The 23,449-nt window shown below is 32.2% G+C and overlaps 1 protein-coding gene across 1 annotated transcript in view; it reads left to right on the forward strand.

The window, feature by feature from the left end:
- The first annotated feature begins 14,836 nt into the window (after positions 1–14,836).
- The window catches only part of LOC135963216 (gustatory and odorant receptor 21a-like), a 158,226-nt gene continuing 149,613 nt past the window's right edge, over positions 14,837–23,449 (forward strand). The window contains exon 1 of the mRNA XM_065514982.1: positions 14,837–14,938. Within this exon, the coding sequence (XP_065371054.1) occupies positions 14,852–14,938 (87 nt within the window). The 5' untranslated portion in view covers positions 14,837–14,851. The remainder of the gene's footprint in view (positions 14,939–23,449) is intronic.

The raw sequence follows: 23,449 nt of genomic DNA on the forward strand, positions 1-23,449 counted from the left end.
CATTTATGCTTATTTAAGTGATTTTCGGAAATAAACTTTATATGGGGGCTACGGTCAAATATTGGCCGATCTACAAAAAATTTGGGGTTGTAATTTGTTTAAGCACGAAACTTATTTTTCCTGAATTTTGTGTGGATACTGCAATTTTGTAGGCATTTACAGACCATATAACCATATTTCGGGAAGAAATTTGTATGGGGGCTAGGAGAAATCATGGACCGATTCTTATAATTTTGCCAGAGTTAGTCCCTTTAACATAAAAATAACGTGTGTACAATTTTATGGTATTATCTGCAATTCATTTGCACAAATAACAAAAACAATGTTAAAATTATCAAGTTTTTTTTTAGGTTGTCTCACATTTTGGTTCATAACTCTGGTTCCACTGAACCGATTTTGCTGATTTTCAATACCAAACTGCTTAGGAGAACAATAAACAGTTTTTCTGCAAGTCTAGCAATTTTGTTTGCATATTTTGGACGTGATATATACCTTGTTGGGTCTCAGATGAATATTTCTCAATGTTACACAAGGAATGACAAACTTATATATACCCTCATTCACCACTTATGGTGGTGGAGGGTATAAAAAGGGTATACAAATTTATTTAGGCAACGTTCAAGAGATTTATATGTATTTTAATTGAATAGTTTTAATAGTTTCAATAGTTTTATGATTATTATAGTTATTATCGCAAGTGGAACTTCTATGAGTGCTGTTTCCAATTATGGACCGATATACAAAAAATTCAAAATTGATTTTTGGATACAAATTACTAATCTGTATATTATTTTGTGTCAATATATCGGAGCTATGACCTATTGTGGGCCTATCGCCATATAATATTGTAAGGTAATTTCTTAGTATTTGAGTCGACCTTGGGAGCTATGGCGAATTATGGACCGATATTTAAAAAATCTTGTATGATTTTTGGATACAAATTGCAGATCGGTGCAAAATTTTGGTTCAGTTCAGTATTTTTTTTGGATATTTGTGTAGGTAAATGTGTTTTACGGTTCTTAGGCTCCATCTATGACCAATTATGGGCCCATTATCATAAAATTTGGTACAGCAATTTTTATAAATATTGACATTTTTTGTTTCGAATTTGAAATTGACAACCCTATTTATAAGAAATTGATGAAAATTTTAGAGATTTTCGGTAGTGGACCTTATATAGGAGCTATGGTCAAATATGGACCGATATTCACAAAATCCAGTAGTAAGATAACTGGATACAAATTACTGATCTGTGTATAATTTCATTTTGATATCGATATGTTTTAGAAATTTATTAAGGTTAATATTGTTACGAAATTGTACTTGAATTCAAATATAACGATTTAAGGGCTGATTTAAAAGTAGCATAATGCTTTCAAATAACAGTGCTGTAATAGCAAACTGTAACATATCTGTGGGCATTATTAAATAAAAGCTTTCAGTTGACCATTGATCGTAAGTTGGCAACGCTGTTTGAATTCGAATATTCAGTTAAGGAACATTGTAGAATAGTGTTATAAATAGATGAATTCGAGCTGCGTGATATTGACATCAGTACTTACGAATTTGAGTACAAAGAAGAAACTGCGATATGTACCCGTTCAACAACGAGCAACATGGAGTTAAACACAATGTTTGCCGCCATGATGGAGAAAATTAACGAATATTCGAAACAACTTGCAGAAGTTCGAGAAATTTTTGAAGTAAACAACGAGAAGCTGTCGGCTGAAGTTAAAGAAACTTTAAGAGTAAACAACGATAAACTTCTAACAGAACTTCAAGAATCTTCTAGAGCCACAGATAAGAAAATTCAGAAAGTGTCTGATGTTATTAACAACAGAGTGGATGGCATTGATAAAAAGGTGTCGGACTTGAATAATGTTCAATGTCAAGAAGAGGCAGTTGTAGAGGCTTTAAATGAGAAACAATGTAAAACCAAAATTAAATGTTATAACTGTTGTAAAATTGGTCATACTCAGCGAAACTGTAGAGCACCAAGAAAGCGAACCAGATATGTTTCACCATCAAGAAATAACCAGCTGGCGAATCATCAAGCATTACAGGAGCCACCTTTAAAAAGAGCTAGCACTGAGGCAGAGGATTTGGTATGGGCCCGTGAGGAAGTGGAGGATTGTATAGACAATGGTTGGTTGGTGTTGGAACCAGCAGATGTGAAAAGTGGCCATGTAACAATGGAAGCCCTCGTTGAACAGTGCAACGACGGAATGGTTCCTGTTGGAGTGCTTGGTCTGTCCCGCAGTGAAAAGATCATCAGGCCGGGTTCCAAGATGGGTGAAGGTGCTTCAGCTGAAAAAGAAATGCATGAACTCGTTCGGAGACGAATTAAAATGACAAATGACCAAATGAAAACCAGATATAGCTCACAACGTAATAAGGGTTTGTAATCTAAATTAACGAATCACTGCAAAGGACCACATAGGGTAGTTAAGAAATTGGACGACATGGTTTATAGAATACGGGAATGTGGAAGACCGATATCGGGAATTAAGGTTGAACATCTAGAACGACTAGCTGCCTATGGGAGAAATGAATCTATGCCTATTCGGGACGAACAGGCTTAAGCGGGGGGCAGTGTTACGAAATTGTACTTGAATTTAAATATAATGATTTTAAGGGCTGATTCAAAAGTAGCATAATGCTTTCAAATAACAGTGCTGTAATAGCAAACTGTAACATATCTGTGGGCATTATTAAATAAAAGCTTTCAGTTGACCATTGATCGTAAGTTGGCAACGCTGTTTGAATTCGAATATTCAGTTAAGGAACATTGTAGAAATAGAGCTTTCTAGATGGTAACGCAGTGTTATAAATAGTGGCAGAGGTTGCAGTCGTTAGTGAGTTTATCAGAGACGCTTTTCGAATAAACATCAACTAAGTGCCTTAAAGTGTGTTGTGTTTTTCAAGTAAATTCGTGTACATTATAAATTGTGTATTTCTGCGAATTTATAAACGTGTATAAAAAACATTGAGTGGCTATTTAATTCTGTTATTGTATATTTTAAAGAAATAAAGAGTTGTTACAATTTTCAAACTACTAAACGGCTTTTATTTGCAATCAAAAGTATACGGTTTATTTAAAGGAAATAAACCAGCGTTTTGAAAAGGTTAAAACGTAAAAATATATTTTTCGGAAACGGTCCTTATATGAGAGCTATGACTAATTATGTGCCAATCTTCATAAAATTCGGTACAGTGATTTTTATGTATATGAGTATTATTTTAGTTGAATTTTATTATGATAAAAATATTTTTAAGAGATTTATGAGTACTTAAATGATTTTCGGAAGTGGACCTTATATGGGAGCTATGGTCAAATATGGGACGATCCACAAAAAAATTGGTAATGTAATTTTTTTTACCACGAAACTTATTTTTCCTGAATTTTCTATGGATACTACTATTCTGTAGGCATTAATTGTCCATAGAACCATATTTCGGGAAGAAATTTGTATGGGGGCTAGGAGAAATCATGGACCGATTCTTATTATTTTCATCAGATTTACTCCTTTTATCATAAAAATAACGAGTGCAAAATTGTATGGTATTAGCTGCAATACATATTTACACCAATGATCAAAAATATGTGAAAATTATCAATTTTTTTTGAGGTTGTCCCACATTTTGATTCATAACTTTGGTTCTACTGTACCGATTTGGCTGATTTTCAATACCAAACTGCTTAGGACAACTCTGCTAAGTTTGTTTGCGTATTTTGGACGTGAGCGTGTTTTACACAGACGGTCAGACCGGCGGACATAGCTCAATCGACTTAGAATTTCATAAGGATCAATAATATATATACTTTGTTGGGTCTAGGATGAATATTTCTCAATGTTACACACGGAATGACAAACTTATATATACCCTCATTCGCCACTTATGGTGGTGGAGGGTATAAAAATTGGCAGGGATATTATGACAAAAATTAACTAAAAATGTTGAAATAGTAAACAATTTAAGCACATACAAATTGTTGGACATTCTATACATTAAAAAAATGCCATAACTAATATAGAGAAAATGGACGTTATTTGAATAAAAATTGTTAATAAATATGTTAATGTTTTATGCGCGGGTCCGGGCGTTTATAAAATCATATATAGGGTTAAAGAGAATACTTTTAACTTTATCTGGCCGATGTATTAATATAAATATAGTACTTTAACAAATATTTTATAACACATGCCATGTAGTATACCGTTTTCAAAGACTACAATCCAACCAATTTAGAAAGAAAAATTCAGTTCATTTTCGATAATAATTTAGCTATGATCACTTTTATCTGATCAAATATAGAAAATTTACTTTTATCCAAATTTAAATTAAATATTTATGTTTACATATTGTTACGTTTTAACCTTTTCAAAACGCTGGTGTATTTCCTTTAAATAAACCGGATACCCTTGATTGCAAATAAAAGCCGTTTAGTAGTTTGAAAATTGTAACAACTCTTTATTTATTTAAAATGTACAACAACCACAGAATTAAATAGTCACTTTTTTTTTTTTTTTTCATCATTTATTTATTGTATCTTCATTATTTACGGCCATTTTCACAATGTACGATTATTTCATTTTAACCGGGAAATTAACTAACTGTCGGTTTGTTTAACGGGGACCATTTAACCAACGGTTACCGATTTACGTTTCACCATCATTTGATTACTTAACCAAAGCATTCAGTAGAAAGTATGGCAATAATGCATACATTTGTTTACGAAAAATAGTGTAATGAAAGATTGAAATATAAAAAATTGTCTAAAAAGACGGCATAATAAATAATAATTTGTGTTTTATTAGTTGTATAATAAAAAAACGTATAAAACTCAAAACTATTAAGGTACCTAACTGTAAAATATATTTATTATATATGTGTATTCTTATTATTACAAATTTATCATAGCTAAATTGTTAACCAAAGGTTGACTACAGCAACACTAATAAAAATGATAAATTTGTAATAATAAGAATACACATATATAATAAAAATATTTGAAATTTCGTCTAATTTACAAATAATATAAATATGAATTAGGCTTCCCATATTCTAATTCCTAATAATAGTAAGTTAAATAGATGATATTTACAAATAGACCTTGACAATGAAGATTGTTGATGACGCCCTTGGCAGGGTAGAAAATGCATTCCAATTTGCCAATTGTCTAAAATTTTAGTATTCAGTGATATTCTTTGAATTATTACAAATAAATTATAATAAAAATGTACTTAAGCCTAATTAAAAATTTACTTTCAAATTATATATTACTAAATATAAATGTTTTTCCATGTTCTTTTATTATATTTCTTACAATTAAGATGCTAACCGGCGAAATTTGTTCGGTTATATTTAACAGCAAATTTGTTGTTAAATAGTGTCAATTAAGAATTAATCGTACATTGTGAAATTCAAATTAGCCTAACTTGTGGTTAAAGTTCACGTTAACTTTTAATCGTACATTGTGAAAATGGCCGTTAATGAACTAACAATAAGTGGTTCAAATGTTATATATAATATTATTATTTAATTAGTCCAGCCAGTGCCGGACGAAAAAATTTTGTTCATGGTTGTTTTGGTTAAATTGGCATTCTTCCTTCTAGATAAGGTCTGTTGTGTCCCTCCTTCTTAATCGAGTGTGGCCACGGTTATCTAATATGTTGCGGGCCAGCGGGTTTGGGTGAACTTCAAGTTTTTTTTAATATTTTTGTACGTTTTTCGAGATTTCAGTTTTTACAATGGGCACGTTTAAATCTTTGTATATATTCGCGTTTTTGATATACCAGGGGGCAACTGTGATCATTCTTAGAAACTTGTTTTGACGTCTGGATCTTTTCTACATTTGACGCTGAGGCCGTGCCCCATAACTGTATGCCATAACACCATATCGGTTTTATGATCATGTTATAAAGTAGAAGTTTACAATCTAAACTAAGCGTGGAGTTTCTGCCAATAAGCCAATTAATTTGAATTGATTTCAATTTCATTTGAGTCAACTTTGCATCTATATGACTTTTCCATGTAAGGCGACGATCGAGATGTATTCCGAGGTATTTCACTTCCGATTGTTGAATTATTGTTTGGTTATTGATATGAATAGGGGGGCATGATTCTCTACGCAATGTAAATGTAATGTGTGTACATTTTTGCTCGTTGACTTTAATTTTCCATTGTTTTAACCATTTTTCTAATTCAAATATGTGGTTTTGTAAGTAACGAGACGCTTCTTGAGGGTTTTCGTGAATGCTTAGAATAGCAGTATCATCAGCAAATGCTGATGTATGAGTGCGATTGTTAGTTGGCATATCAGGCGCATACATCAAATATAAAAAAGGTCCCAGGATACTGCCTTGGGGGACTCCAGCTTCAATGGGTTGTGCAGTACTTAAAAAGTTTCCCTCTTTAACCTTAAATGTTCGACCAGTTAAATAGCTTTGCAACAGCTTATGTGTGTTTGCCGGTAAATTTTGATTCAATTTGTATATTAATCCAGCATGCCATACCTTATCAAACGCTTGAGAGATGTCGATGAAGAGTGCAGAACAGTATTTCTTTTCTTCAAACGCTTTTCTCACCATATTTACAAGTCTATGGGTTTGTTCGATAGTACTGTGTTTTCTTCTAAATCCAAATTGATGATTCGGAATACAATTGTTTTCAGTTAACATCGGGTACAACTTGTTCATAAGTATCTTCTCAAATAGCTTTGATATACTAGACAATAGGCTGATGGGTCTGTATGATTCTACTTTTGTGTGATCTTTTCCCGGCTTGGGTATCATGGTAACCAGTGAAACCTTCCATTGTGGAGGATAATATTCAAGTCGTAATATAGCATTAAAAATAAAAAGAATTATTTTTATTGCTATCCGGGGTAGCTCCATAAGCACCTTGTTGCTGATCTTGTCCATACCAGGCGCTTTCTTGGGATTTAAATCAGCAATAGCATTTTCGATCTCTCGAATCTCAAAACGTAGGGGTACGGCTGCTCCAAAATAGGGTGCAACAGGTGGCAACTCAATTGCTTCGTTTGATGTGTTCGGTGTAAATACTTCTTTTAAATGATTAACAAACAGATTCCCTTTTTCAGTATCATTTCTTGCCCAACCACCACTTGAATTTCGCAAGGGGGACTTACATATAACGGGTCTTTTAAGATTTTTTGTTGCTCGCCATAATGAGTAATCCGATTGCGGGGTTGCGTCCAGGCTTTCTAAATATTTATTCAATGATTCCATTTTTCGAAATTCCAAGAGCTTTTTAAGTCTTTTTATACAATCTTTAAGCTTCGATTTTAGTTGGGGGATCTGTGCAATTGCCACTCTCCTCGAAATCTTCTTTTTTCATTTAAGAGCCGTTCGACATCTGCAGAATTAATTCTATTATATCTGAATTTTCGGGGGGTTTGGGTAGCATGTTGAGCAGCCACTTTGAGATTTTTACTGAAATTGATAAGAGAGTGATCGATGTTTTCTGGTGTTCTTAGCGGTATGTTTTCCGAGCAATGTGTACTGAGGTATTTTTTATATTTGATCCAATTTATTCTTGTGCCTGCCATCGCTAAATTACCAGTCGGGGATACAATTTCTAGGGGGCTCAATAAAGTAATAATAGTGGGTGAGTGATCTGAAGATAGTTCCAGCGAGGATTCAATTTGAATCATTTCTCTAGGGATATTTTTCATCACGCTAAAATCAATAACATCCTGTATTTTTCGTGGGTCAGTAGGCCAGTAAGTAGGTTGGCCGCTCGAAAGCACATGCAAACCCATAGAAATTGAGTCGAACAAAACACGACCTTTAGGGGTAATCAGTCGTGATCCCCAGAATGTGTGCTTAGCATTATAATCGCCAGCAGCCAGGAAACGGGGGCCTAGTGATTTAAAAAATCTATTATATTGACTTTCTGTAATTGAGAATCTTGGGGTGAGTATATCGATGAAATAACTAAGTTTCGATGAAAATCTTCAAGACAGATTGTAGTAGCTTGAAGATAATCTTCGCAAAAATCACACATTAAGTAGTGTTTGATTTGAGCTTTTATTAAAATTGCCGAGCCTCCGCATGCTCTACCTCTGGGATCTTTGGTGTCATATATTACATATCCATTTATTCGAAAGGAACTTCTGGACGTCAAATGAGTTTCAGAAACCAACATTACATCAATTTGTTGGTTTCTTAAAAAATATTCGAGTTCGTTTTTGTGTTGGCGTATGCCGTTTGCATTACAAAAACATACTCTTAGGCAGTTCATGGTCTGTTAAGCAGAGCCTGCAATAACATTGATTGCATCTTAAGCATTTCTTGCATCCTGTTACTCATTGAGTTTGTAAAGTTATTTACCGATTGCACAAGAGTTTCTATTATAGATTCTAGTCGGGTAAAATTGAAAATTGGCGTTTGCTCTCTTACCTCTGAGTTCATATTTTCGTTTTGGAGTTGACGGACTTGCGGCTGAGTTTGGTTGTTTCTAAGTACATTTGCATATGTTACTTTGTTGTCATATGTCTGTTGCAACGGGGGGTAGTTCAAATTGATGTTATTTAATGGCTGAGCGGGGAAAATCTTTGGTTTCTGGCTTTGTGGTTTTTTAACAATTGAGTAGACAGGACAACCCCTGTAGTTTGCTGTGTGGTTACCTCCGCAATTGCTGCATTTTTTTTATTTTAGGATCATCTTTAGATTTGTTACATTGGGATGTGTTATGCAACTCCCCGCAAATGACACATACTGGTGGCAATTTGCAATATGCCTTGGTGTGTCCATATTCTTGGCAATTCATACATTGAACGGGGCCAAATCGTTTGTGTGGTTCTTCTACCGTAATTTTACGATGCAATAAGTACTTCAAGTTATATATGGGATGTGTTTCATTTTTTTTCAGGTTTATGTCACCGGGTTCAAGTTCAACACGGAAGAGTGGTTGGGGTATTTTTTCGCGATTTCTAATATTTATCACGTTTTTTGTCTTATAGCCTTTATCTTCTAAGCTTTGCTTTATTTCGAGTGGTTCAACATTACAGTCAATACCCTTTATTACAACTTGTAGACCCTTGCTTCCTTTCAGCTGATAAGTGTAAAAACTTTTCTTTTGAGTTTCAAAATATGTTACAACCTTTCTATAATCGTTTTCACTATTGACCTGTATTTTAGTTTCATGAATCGTGCCTTTGATTGGGATTACGTAAAAAGAGTTCTCTCCTATTAATGAGATCAGGCTCTGAACCAGTGGATTCGATTTATTTTCTCTCAAGTAAATGGGGGGTGATTTTGTAGAATGGATTTTATTTACTGGTTCATTAGTTTCACATTCCAGAATAGAAAAACGATTTTCATTGTTTAGTCTATGAGGTTCACTATCCTTATATAATTTGGCCAAGGGTGCCGCTTTCGAGGACTTGGGACTTCGTGCCCGTTTTAATACTGTAATATACCGGTCCATTCCAACCTGTATTTGGGATTTATTATCATTATTTAATGGTTGACTAATCTTGGGTATAGCGCCGCTTAATGGGTTAATTTTATTTGTAGTTATTTATTTTAATTATTTATTTATTTATTTCTGTTTTATAGTAATACAAAGCCATCTAGGCCAAAAAACGTATTACAAAGTATCAAATATTCTGAGTAAATATCAATAAAAAACAATATAATATTTATATATCATAATCATTTAAGGGCTCCCCAGCCATTTATAAATGAATTTAATTAAATTTAATTGTAATTAAAAAAAGAGGCAATCGTCCGGATATGGTAACATTTAATTTCAATTGTAAAATAATGGAAATTAATGAAAAGATCTCAAAAGCTTGAGACGAAATACATTATTGCTGTGGGAAAATATACGTAACTCATGCGGAAGACAGTTCCAAGACCTTGCAACTCTTACAACGAAAGACCTTTCAAATAGAGAGTATCTGAGAGAGTTAGTGTGGTGGATTTCGTATCTGAAGCTGATATAGCTAGCATACTTTCAGGCATAGATAAAATATTTTTATTTTCTGATTGAATTGAATTTTCTTTTGTTTGACAATCATTAGTTGTTGTCAATGCGGGGGAACAAGAACGAGCGCGATTAACAGGTTTGGCGGTTAAAAACAAGTTGTCATCTATTCTTCTGTTTGTTTTGTTTATATTTTTTTCGTCTACATTAACTGTAACGTATGCATTTCTGCCGTTTACACTTAACCTTCGCTTACTATTTTCGTTGAAGAGACTCATTTAAGAGTATTTGTAATTACTTTCGTTAACACTCTTGATCTTTATTTAATAGTCAATGCACAAAAAAGGTTCAAAAAAAGAAAAAAATATAAAGAATTTTTTTTACTTATTTGTCTTTTAGTTGTTGTTTTGATTTTTTTATTTAATAATATTATTAAAATAAAAGCGTCCTTTCGCGTAAATAATAAACAGGTGATATTTATATTTATTTTCCGATAGATACATTAAAGTAACGAGTTAACTCGGAGTAAAAATAAACACGTCCGAACTGAAATACAGACACTTTATAATGTATACGAATTCATTTGAAAAATACAGCACACTTTAAGGCACTCAGTTGATGTTTATTCAAATAGCGTCTCTGATAAACTGACTAACGACTGCAACCTCTGCCACTATTTATAACACTGCATTACCATCTAGAAAGGTCTATTTCTACAATGTTCCTTAACTGAATATTCGAATTCAAACAGCGTTGCCAACTTACGATCAATGGTCAACTGAAAGCTTTTATTTAATAATGCCCACAGATATGTTACAGTTTGCTATTACAGCACTGTTATTTGAAAGCATTATGCTACTTTTAAATCAGCCCTTAAAATCGTTATATTTGAATTCAAGTACAATTTCGAAACAATATTTTGGCTACCTTAGTTTTGATATGTTTACTAATTAATGGCAAAATTTATGTTTTTGCCAATGAAAATCAATTCTGTCCGGCGACGTGTATAATTTTTAGAATATTTTTTTTCTGCATTACATGAGAGGCATATTTGCCATATATTCAATTATCAAAATATTCTCCATCGAAGTTATCACAAAGGATTACTTTATACATAATTTGTCTTTCATATAAAAAAATTTGCAGAAGAGCATTTTGCAGGCCTTTTTTTCTAAGTACTTAGCCCTTATTTCACCATGAATTGGCAACACTGCTGTGCACACACATAAGTGCAATAAACAGCAACCGATTTTGTTTTTTTTCAGCAGCCAAGCCAAGGCGAATTTATACAAGGTGGAGTCAGTCAAACAGCTGATAATTTTTTTTCGCTTTTTGGTTCTAACAACTGTCAAAGCTTGTTTTTATATTTAAATATCTACATATTCTAAGCTTATTAACAAAATATTTATTGTTTACATAAATAAGTAAAGCACTCACTATTCAAGTATCTACACTATATTAAGTTTAAATACTTATTTGTTTAATTTTTCATTTTGGTTTTTTGACATTTGTTAAGACCAATCGTTGTTTTTGTAGAACTGACACCACCTTGTATGAATTCGCCTTGAACTGGTACTTTGTTTTTGTTAAATGGTAAATGAACCCTGCAGTGCATTGCACTAGTTCCGCTACGTCGAATTGGTTAGCCACTGAGAACTACCACTAGTGAATTTTCAACCCACTCGCAACGTTATTGACCGGTGAATTTAACACGGGGATGTCATTGCAAGTGGCCAATTGTCACACTCTACATAACACTTCACTATTAAATTCAATAGTACAAATACTCCAGAATTTGAGAAAAAAAGAAAAAATAAACTTTTTTGCGATTTTAATAAAAACTAATTTTTTTACCATATTATGGCGAATCAGCCGAATTTCCTTACTGTTTTAAACTTTGAGTAAAACCTTTTCAGAATATTATAGTCCATGCAATTTTAAATATTGTCTGAAAGTTTTACTAAAATCGGAAAACGTCAACCCTTAAATCGATAAGGTAAAATTTTTTAATATTTGGAATTTCTCATGGAAAAATAGCGAAATGTTATATATTTTTGGGCCGATTTTGATGAATTGGTTAACGGTATCCTACGAAGACAAAAACTCATATACAAGTAAATATGGATATATTTTAAGTAAAAAAAATAAGCTTTTATTTTAATATTTCTCAAATGTAAATTTTGTTCCAACATTTCTTGCTCTAGTGGCCTGAGACACGTTAATAGTCTGGCGATTTTTTAATAACTTTAACATTTTTTAACCAATTTTTGTGTTTTATATCTTATTAGAACGACAAATATGTGCGCATTTCGATTCTTTTAAATTAAATTGCAAAAGTAATTATTTAATAGCAAAATTTTTACAAAAACTTGAAAAATTGCATTTTTTCCCCTTGTAAATGCACCTCAAAACTAAATCGCAAGTCGGCACGGGTTGCAATCATGATAGAAATACAAAATTTCATATTTAACTATAGTTTTATATAAATAAAAAAATAGAGGGTATGCGTTCCAAATTCTTTTTCAAAGTTAACGAAAACGGCTAAAGTTAAGATTTGTGAAGACTTAAAAAATAAAATAGTTAACGATTTTAAAGCTGGTTTAAAACAAAAAAGTATCTGTGACAAATATTCAATAAATAAATCAGCAGTTTCAAAAATTATAAAGAAATTTCATGAGACCGGTCTGTCTCACATATGGGGATGTTTTTCAGGGCAAGGTATGGGCCCAATTCATATTATAAAAGATACCATGACAGGATACAAAACCATATTAAACGATGTTATGTATCCATACGCTGAGGAAAATATGCCCCTAGTTTGGAGATTCCAACACGACAACGACCCGAAACACACCTCTAGGGTTGTAACCGAGTGGTTACAATCCAACGAGGTACGTGTTTTGAAGTGGCCTGCCCAATCGCCAGATCTCAATCCCATAGAAAATCTGTGGGAAATTGTAGATCGTAAAATAAGGACCCAAAATTACACCAGGAAGGAAGATTTATCGGACGCGCTTATAAGGGAATGGCAAAATATTTCAAAGGAGACCATTGACTATTTAATTGCCCCAGCAAAAACTTTACTTACAAATAAGCCGCAAAATAAGGGGAATTTGACGATTCGACTACATATTTTTCTACTGTAAGAAGTCATTATTTTTGTTCGCGATGTCCCAAAACTAATCCTTTATATTTTGGCCGGAAATAAGTTGATTTGTTAGTAGAGTTATTTATAGAATATTGTATTTGCAAACAAGAAATAAAAAAAAAATAAGTCGCAGCCACGAGTCGAACCACCAACCATCCGTTTGCAAGTCTGTTGTACTCACTACACCACTGCTTAGTTATTTCATTGTGCGTCAAATAATGGTTTTCACACAGTAATGCAATATTCTTTTCTGTTTTTCTAAAAATAAACATGCAATAAAAAAATGGGCAAATTGAAAAAAAGTAACAGTTTTTTGGTTTTGTTTTTGTAGACTTTACTACTTAAAAAGTAAGTTATTAAAAAAGACATTATTAAAAAGACATTGTAGCTTTGTAAGCGAAGTTTTTGCTGGGTGGTTCAATGCATCGTCGATGTGTAGCAGTTATAAAAAATAAGGGATACCCAACAAAATATTGAGTTATTGCAAAGTTTAGACCATATTTGTTAAAATAATACCTAAGTTTCCATTGTTTTGTCAATGCCGTAATAAAGAAATCTTTTAATTTTGTTTTCTCATTTTTAGAATTTAATTAATTATGTCGTTTGTTTTTTGTTAAATTAAGTTAATAAAAGTATACAAATAAAATACTACAAAAATTTTAAAATTTTTTAAAAAATTATTTCAGATTTTATGCCACTAATGAAATATTTGGAAAAGTTTCCATTGTTTTGTCAACCACTGTATTTTCACGTTATGCATTAAACACATTCAAGACAGCAGGCTACCAACTTCAATCTGTCAAAAATAAAATGCACACGTTTATATGGAGACGATTATTTTAACGACAGCACAGCTACACGGCCACACGACTACTCATGCCGATGTAGCCGAATTAGGCTAATTTCTATTTTTATCAACTACAAAACAGAAATAGTGTTGCTAATATAATAAAAAAATGTAAATCAAAATAGTGCTTAAAAAAATATATATTTTTTACTTAATTAAGAGAAGTTTCTGATAACCATATTGAAATAAATTAATAACAGGTACATAATTAATTATAACCATATATATATTTTTACTCAAAATAATTGTTTCAGTCTTAAATACTTTGGAATGTTGTACGGTTATTTTTTATTAAAGTGGCACCACTGAATTATTAATCAGCTGTTTACTTTGTAGCTGTCGTCTTTAAAATAATTCAGTAGCTGCCACACGACTACAACTGTAACCAGCAGAATTTGTGTTCGTGTAGTCGTGTAGCCTGTTGTCTTGAATGTGTTTAATGCATTAAAGATATATATGTATATATTTTTTATATTTATTAAATTTTTATCCGTCAATATCATTAAAAACAAAATGTTTTTAAGTTTAACTTAAAGGTAATTTTATTTCGGAATTTTTTCAGTTTATTCAATAAACTGAACCGATTTTGAGTTACGCGAATATATGTTGTGCAACCTGCTCCTTTTTCGAAATATCGGTATATCACGAAACCAAGAGGTAAAAAACGGTTAGCACCACTAAATTCACTGTACCCGGATTAGTTTAACACTGGGTGCCCCACTTGACAATTTTTTCAACTAGCATAATGTATTTTTTTATCCAAATAAATAAGCGCCAAGTAATTAAAATAATAGAGGTTTAGGTAAGTTGGAAATTAAATAGTATTTTAAAAAATTATTTTATTCTTTATTACAGGGTACCCCTTGTGGCATACAATTGCATATTATCATATAATTACCATGATAAACATGAACTGCGCTCTTTGGTACATAAACTCAAGAGCAATAAAAACCGCATCTTTCTCATTGGCTTATTGTTTCAGAAAGGTAATTTTTCATAAATAATACTCTTATATAACATATCGACTAGGGTATTCGAATAATTCGATCACTCGTATAAAATTAATCGAATTATTCGAATAATTAATTTTTTTTTAAAAAGTAAAGAATGAAGTATTGATGTCGGTTTTTTATTATTTTATTGTTAAAGAAAAACAAAAAATAACTTTAAAGTTAACAATTCAAGTATTGATAATGTTAAAAAAGCATTCGAAAACAAAGTCCATCATTAAATTTTCAACAGAAATATTCTGATCAGATTAACTCCTCAACAATCTACAAAACAATTGACTAGCAACAAAAACTAAAAAAATACAAAACAACAATAAAATGTAATAATAACAAAAAATGCATTGTTTTCAATTCAATTTTTATATTATTAATGCATTCAATTTTTTAATTCCTTAATTATTAAGGGTCCTCATGTAAACGCTTAAATGCCTCGCAAACTGTGCAATCTGTGCATTTTTACACTCTCGCAAATGAACTGTCAAAAAATGTATGGAAATTCGTTTGCACAACCCCAATAAGTTTGCGCGACAATATAGACTCGCAAACTTGAATTTATTGTGCATTTGATGAATCAGCTGCTTTTGTTTACTTTTATTAATAAGAAATAAAAATCAAATAAAATATAAAAATGTTGTGCATGTGAAAATTCTGTAACTTTGGAACAGAATGATTGCATTAAATGGCATTGTGTATGAAAACATTAATCAACAGCTAGAATATAAACAAAATCTTGCAAACTCTGTATATCACCGTTTGTTCCAAAGATTTAACTTTCATTCAACATTTTTAAAATTAAAATTAATACAATTTGAAAAATTTGTTAAGGCTTTTGTTGAATTTATTTTTATTTGACATTTATATCAAATAGAGAGAAATTTAATGTATAAACTTGCACAAAATTGATAAGGTGGGTTCATGAAACACGTCGCGCAAATTTGCACAATTGAACAAATGGGAAACTTAAGCGTTTAAATGAGTACCCTTATTATTTTTGTGTTAATAACGAATTTTTATAAAAAAAATTATAATTATTTTTAAAGCTAATTAGTTTCTAGAGCCACATCGGTTTTAGCAGATACCTTTTTTTGCACAAACGGAACGAAAGTGATGTTTCTTTGCCACTTGAAGTGCGATCCTTATTTCTTTCTCAGCGTTGCACTGTAGTTCTATTAACTATTAAAGTATTCAACTGTTTGATACCAAAATTGGACCAAAGGTAGAAATACTTATATTTTCAAAAAATTTATGAAAAAATTAACCCTTTGTCGACCATTAACCCATCGGGAGTAAAATAAAGTAAATTCATTGCTTTTGATTAGAAAAAATTTATTTCATATTAGTTTTCATTCAAATTAGTTGAATCAGTAATTCATTTTATAAACACATTTGAATCAAAATATTAATTGAAGTATCAGATAAAACTTCGCACAGTGGTATAGAAAAAAAAGAAGGAAATAAATCTGTAATTTCTAAATCGTTAGTCCGATTTGAATGAAATTTGACATGCGCAAAGAAGAAGTGTTGTCGAGTTTAAATTTTGACCGCATGGGTTCAGTAGTAGGACACCTCGAGTATGTTCAATTTTTAAAACGATCGTATTTCTTCGTCTGTGTTTTCTATCATCTGGCTTCGAATGTATTAATACCTTGTGTACTGTGGATGTCATTGGTAACCAAAGATACAAATCTGAAAGCATATACATATGTATCACCATTAAACCATATAGTGTTTTCATTTCCAAAATTATCTTCCGCATTTTTGACATTTTACTTTTAAGTAATTGTAGTCCAAAACGCGGACTTTTGCATCCAATAATTTCTTACAACCCTTAGGAATAACAGGAACACTAATTTTCTTAACAATATATTTAATAATAGCATCATACTCTGTGTATTTTGGGCGTTCTTTTAGCCAAATTTCAAAAAGTTAATTTTTTTATAGCACAGTAACCTAGAAAAAATTAAATTACTCAGAAAGCGCAAAAATGCGCAGTATGAAATAAAGTGAAGTGAATTCACAACATTTAAATATATTTATTTCCTTTTATTTCAAGTTTAACAAACGTTAACATTTTTTTAAAAGCTTCTATAAAGTTAAAGTTTTGTAAACAAAAGAAATTACTTTAAGGTTATGTTTAAAAATTGTAATTTTTAATGTAAAGGGAAATAGTTTCCAAATATTTAGGAAAGACAAATTAAGTACTTACAAGTCTCGGTGTTTTCCATTTTAAACATTATTTGAATTATTCACACACTTTCCACAATTAACGGTTAAAAGTTACAATATAATATTGATACTATTCACAAATTTTTAAAAATGTATCGAAACTTTGAAACCGTGCTGTCAAGCCGTATTTTGTATTTTACAAAAACCAATTGCGAATTTGATTGCATTGGAGTTTTAGTAACAGGTTGACAACAAAAAATATTGAATAATGACAACTTCGAAATTGGAATTTCGCACGGAAAAAGTGATACTTTGAACTATAGTGCGTTAAATTTATCAATTACTATTAAATAGCCTGATTAATTTTCAATTAAAAGCTTATATATAATAGTTTTCTATTATATTATATAATACGCACAATTCTCGGGATAATTCAAGATTTTTTACAACATTTCCATCTACTAAATATTTAATAGCTGATATCTGAAAAAAGTACAAGTTGAACAATATTCACTGTAATTTTTAAAAGTTGAGCATTTCTCAATAATTACATATTTGTCTTCATTAGCTTCGTTTATTTGAGCTTCCATGTTCTGAAGATCTTCTTCAGTTTTAATTGGGTATACCGTTATTAGATTGTTAATATTTTTCCGTACATTATGTAAACCTTGCAACTAATTTTTTGCTCAGCCAGCATTTAAATTATTATTTTATTTTGGTTAATCATTGATGCTAAAAAAGTAATTTTAATGGTTCATTAAATAGCTGATTTCATTAAAAAGCAGATAATAATATACTTTGCAATTTTGATATCTGTTCTCTTAAAATTTTGTGTTCGCCATTTATTTCTGTAATGATCTGATTTTGTTTGTTGATCATTTCTGTAACGTAAGTAAATTATGTTATTGAAAGTGAACAAGTATAAATTGCAGTGTTGCCACTTCATGTGTAATTACACATATTGTGTGTAATTTTAACTTCGATGTGTAGCCCATGTGTAATTGATCGCATGTGTAATTCATGTGTAATTTTAAATTCCAATTATATCCAAAATATATTGTCAATATATATCTTTTATCTATATTTTGGATTTTTATTGAATGAATCATGGATTATTCAGATTTCAAATCCGACTGAAAATAATATGTTTTATTTTAGTTGATAAATAACAAATCCAGTGTAACAATATATTTAATTACCATTTATCCCCCGCAAGAAAAGGTTCGTAAATTAAAGAATAAATAATTAATTTACCCCCAAAACTAACCCCCGTTTTTCTTATTAAAAACTTTGTCAAATAATTTTTGTTCTTTTGCGATCACACCCCAACATTTTTGGTCCATTCGAACCGGATGAGCAAAAGAAAAGATATTAGAAAAGATATAGATCTTTTCAGCCAATACCTGAAAGTAAACCCCGTGGATTGACACATTCAAAAACCCCCTAAGATTAAAGAAAATCATTTTTTAAACCCCGAACTCAAAGTAAGTTTTGAACAAAAATTGATTATTAAAGTGTTAACTAAACAAAATATAAAAAAAAGTGCAAAAGAAAATATAAAAAAAAAGTGAAAAAACAATTGTGTTAAATAAACTGCAAAAAACTTGTACATACAGTTATAAATCTGTATAGAAAAATTTCCCCCGATAAAGTGAAACAAAATCCACAAGAAAAAATAATATCTCTTGTTCAGTGTAATTGCCAAAAAATAAAAACAATCTGTTATTACAAAATTACATACATTTTCAATCTCATGTTCTAAAACAGTAATGCGCAGCCCATACCACAATTGTGGAAAATAAAATCACACGTATTCTTATGCTCTTACATTTTAGTAGTCGTTGTCCACTCAACGAGACAACTAGGAATACGCATGAGCACTGGTGTATGACTTTTTCTTTATTTTTTCAGTTTTTGTATTTGTGTGTTTGTAGGTGCACTGAATAAAATAAAGAATTGAATGTGTTAGTGAGAGTAAGTGTATTGGTGAGATTATTTATTTTTGCGAACCTCTGATCTATACTATAGAATCTAAATAAAATAAAGAATTGAATGTGTTAGTGAGAGTAAGTGTATTGGTGAGAGGATTTATTTTTGCGAACCTCTGATCTATACTTTAGAATCTAAAACACACAAATTTAACAGTGATCATACACACACAACTCGAAGTTAAAAGAAAGATTTAATTTACAATAACAAAACACACACAAAAAAAACATAATAAAAGAGACTGAAGTGAATAATTTCAAACAAAACATTATGTTGTAAAAGAAAGAGAAATTCTTGGTGAAGAGCGTAACAAACAGCATCAAACCACAACAACTTAAATGTGTTCGTAAACAAAAGGAACTTTTCTATTTACATATCTACATTATTTGTATCTTTTTCAACTTTGAAGTTAATCTTTCAGTATATTTAACATTTTGTTATCCCAGTGAACATTTTTTTTGTCACATTAACATTTTATAAAATTAAATAAAATTAATTGAAATGAAATAAAACAGGAACATTTTGAAAATAAAATAAAGTAAGAAAGATAAACTAAAGCGAATTTTATTGGCAATTACAAGTAAAACTAAAATAAACAATTAAAAATTAAATAAATAAAAAATTTATAAATTAAATAAATAAATAAATTAAATTTTAAATAAAAACAATTAATCGTGAACAAGTTTTTTGCACATTCACAACACAATAATTATTTATAATTGCACTTTATTTATGTATTGATTATCCCCACATACACATTATATTTTTTATACCAAATTGTTTACGCATCATTATTTACACCTCGATCGTGTTTTAAATAATCGCTGGTGAATCGGTTTTTTTGTTATTGACACAAAACCGTTTGTTTTTTATTTGAATTTGTTATTTATTACACTTGAGAATTTTTCGCCATGTCTTTACTCGATGCTTTTATACGCGCATCTGATCGCGTGGTAGAATTTCAAGCATATTTTGAGACACTTCCCTCTGATCATCATTCTGTTCATACTCTGGAAGTACAAAAGGATGAGATTGTTCGTCTCTGGTCCGACTTTAGGGCATGTTACGATGAGATATTGAATAAATTTAATGAATTGGAATAAGAGGTTCAAGTCGAAACATTGAAATCGCGTTTTTACTCAACATTTGATGCTCACGTTATGGTTCTTTCGAAATCAAGTGAAATTTTAGATGACCTTTGCCAGAAAGCTGGTCCCAGTACTGTTTCAAACCCAGTCTCATTACCTCTTATTGACGCTACCAATAACATCTCTTTACCTCCTTGTGACACCGAAGTCTTTCATGGGGACTACCAGTCGTAGCCAACTTTTCGTGACATGTTCACAGCCTTATACAGGAACAGTAAACGTTTGTCACCTGTTGAAAAAATGTGTCACCTAATCAAGAAGACACAGGGAGAGGCTCGCGAATTATTAAGAACTTGTCCCATAACTAATGATGGGTTTGAAATGGCTTGGCAAAATCTGGTACATCGATATGAGAATAAACGAATACTGGTCAATTCTCAATTAAAAACATTGTTCAACATTTCCCCAATTATGAAAGAAACTGGTTCTAATATACGACGTATTCAACGTACAATTAACGATTGCGTTACTAATCTATCTCTTCTGAAAATTGATACGGCGAATTGGGATATTATTATTCGTATATATTTGTTCAACGTGTTTACCTGAAGTCACCCTTAGTCTTTGGGAACAATCCCTACCATCTAGTACAGAGTTACCAACATGGAAGCAAATGGATGCTTTTCTGACTTCTAGATATCAAACGTTAGAGTCTGTGGCTGATATTCGCACCACGTTTATTAATCCCAATACTTCGAACAACAACAAACCCACTAATTCTAAAAAGAATTATTCTTCGGATCAGAAAAAACTGAAAAGTTATCGTACTAGTGTTTCGAACGATAAACCTGGCAAATGTTCAATCTGTAATGATGCACACCCCTTAAGACTTTGCCCTTCTTTCCTCGGAATGTCTGTTGATGAACGTTTCTCAATCGTTAAGAGGCAAAAACGGTGTACGAATTGCCTTGGAACATCTCATGAATTCAAGAAGTGTAGAAGCCAGTATGTTTGCCAAATATGTAGACAAAAGCACCATTCCTTGCTACACCGAACTGAAAACGCACAAAATACAGTACCAATTTCAAACCCCCCGATTTCTCACATTGTAACTTCAGCTTCTAATACAAACCCGAATAGCACTCGCGTTATGAACCCCCCACAAACATTAAACTTAAACACTAACCCCTCTACTTCCGCTGAAGCTGCAGCCCAAATGAGACAATCATATTCCACTTTAGTACAGACCACTTCCAATTCTACAGTTCTGCTTGGTACTGCCCTTGTAGATATTTACTCTAACGACCTCAAATATACTGTTCGTGCCTTAATCGATTCCGCTTCTGAAGCTACATTTATTTCAAAGAAACTTCAAAGTAAACTTTCACTCAAAACAAGAGTAGCACAAACTGAAGTTCATGGCTTGAATGATGCCTTGACAGCAACATCCACTCAATTATGCTATATACGTATCGCTTCACCTATTGATAGCTCCTTTGAGACTTATGCAGATGCGTTAGTCGTTAAAAAGCTTACTGGCGAACTCCCTTATTACCCACTATCTGCCTTTAGAAATGGAGAATTTGCTGATTTAAAAATGGCTGATACACATCTGCATAAATGCTCTGAGATTGACCTACTCCTCGGTGGTGACGTTTATCCCAAGGTTATTAGAAATGGCTTGCGATGGTACAATAATCAGACTTTAGTCGCTCAACAAACTGTCTTTGGATGGATTGTTACGGGCAGAATTTCTACAAGAAACTACTTGTCTTCAGTTTCAACATTTTACAATGAGCTTACTTTGAATACTCAACTTCAAAAGTTTTGGGAACTTGAAGAAGTTCCAAACAAACCTCGGCTTTCTGAAGAAGATCGTTATTGTGAGAATATATATCAATCTACAACATATCGTACTGAAGATGGCCGCTTTGTCGTTTCTCTCCCATTTCGACGCGAATACCCCGATAATCTGAACATTGGTTCTTCTCGACATATTGCCTTATCTCAGTTTATCAGAAATGAATCTCGATTGATGACAAACCTGCCTTTAAAATCCAAATACGACCGTGTTATTTCCGAATATTCATCTCTGAAGCAAATGACTAATGTCACCCCATCTAGTGCGAATTGCACATATTACTTACCCCACCATGCGGTTCTTAAACCCGACAGTACTACTACGAAATTGCGTGTAGTATTTAATGCTTCTAGCCCCACATCAAACGGAAATAGCCTCAACGATCTTCTCTACCCCGGTCCGATTCTACAATCAGATTTAACCATACTCATGTTGCGTTGGAGACTATTCAGATATGTTTTCAACGCAGATATTGAAAAGATGTATCGTCAGATACAAGTCAATTCAGCTCACACCCCATTTCAGAGAATTATTTTTCGAAATTCTCCCCAAGAAGATCTACAAGATTTTGAGCTTAACACGGTAACATTTGGCGTAAATTGCGCACCCTATCTGGCGATTCGCACCCTGCTTGAGTTAGCTAAAATTTGTGAGAATACAAACCCCGCCGTTTCAGATATTCTCCGAAATTACATGTACGTAGATGACGTACTAGCCGGTTCTCATAACCTCTCTTCTGCGCTAAAGGCTTCAATGGCAAACATTCTTAGATGATTATCAATATATAGAACAAATAAAAATTCCCCGATTCGTAGATTTTGATCCGTCGTTTTCTATAGAATTGCATGGCTTCTGCGACGCGTCAGAGAAAGCATATGCTGCAACTTTATATATACGCGCCGGAAGCTCAGGTTGTGTTTCATCTCACCTCTTAGTCGCCAAAACGAGAGTGGCCCCAGTTAAGTTTATATCACTGACCAGAAAGGAACTCTGTGGAGCAGAGTTAATGGCAAAAATGATCGATTCTATCCAATCAGAACTCAATTTGCGAAACTATAAGTTATTTTTATGGACCGATTCAACAATAGTCTTGGCATGGTTGCAAAAACCCCTTAATAGATGGAAAACCTTCGTTGAAAACAGGGTTTCCTCAATAGTCGAAAAAGTAGGGAGTGAATCTTGGTTTCATGTTGACTCCAAAAGTAATCCCGCCGATTTGGCATCCCGTGGACTCACAATATCACAACTTAAGTCCAGCGAATTATGGTGGCATGGTCCCTCATGGCTTAGGCTACCCCCGAGTCAATGGCCGAAAAGTTCGTCATCGAGTTTCTCAACTGAAGAGGAAGCAAAACCGGTTCACGCTCACTTAACTCAAGTCCA

This window comes from Calliphora vicina, chromosome 1 (genome assembly GCF_958450345.1).
Source record: "Calliphora vicina chromosome 1, idCalVici1.1, whole genome shotgun sequence".
Lineage (NCBI taxonomy): Eukaryota > Metazoa > Arthropoda > Insecta > Diptera > Calliphoridae > Calliphora > Calliphora vicina.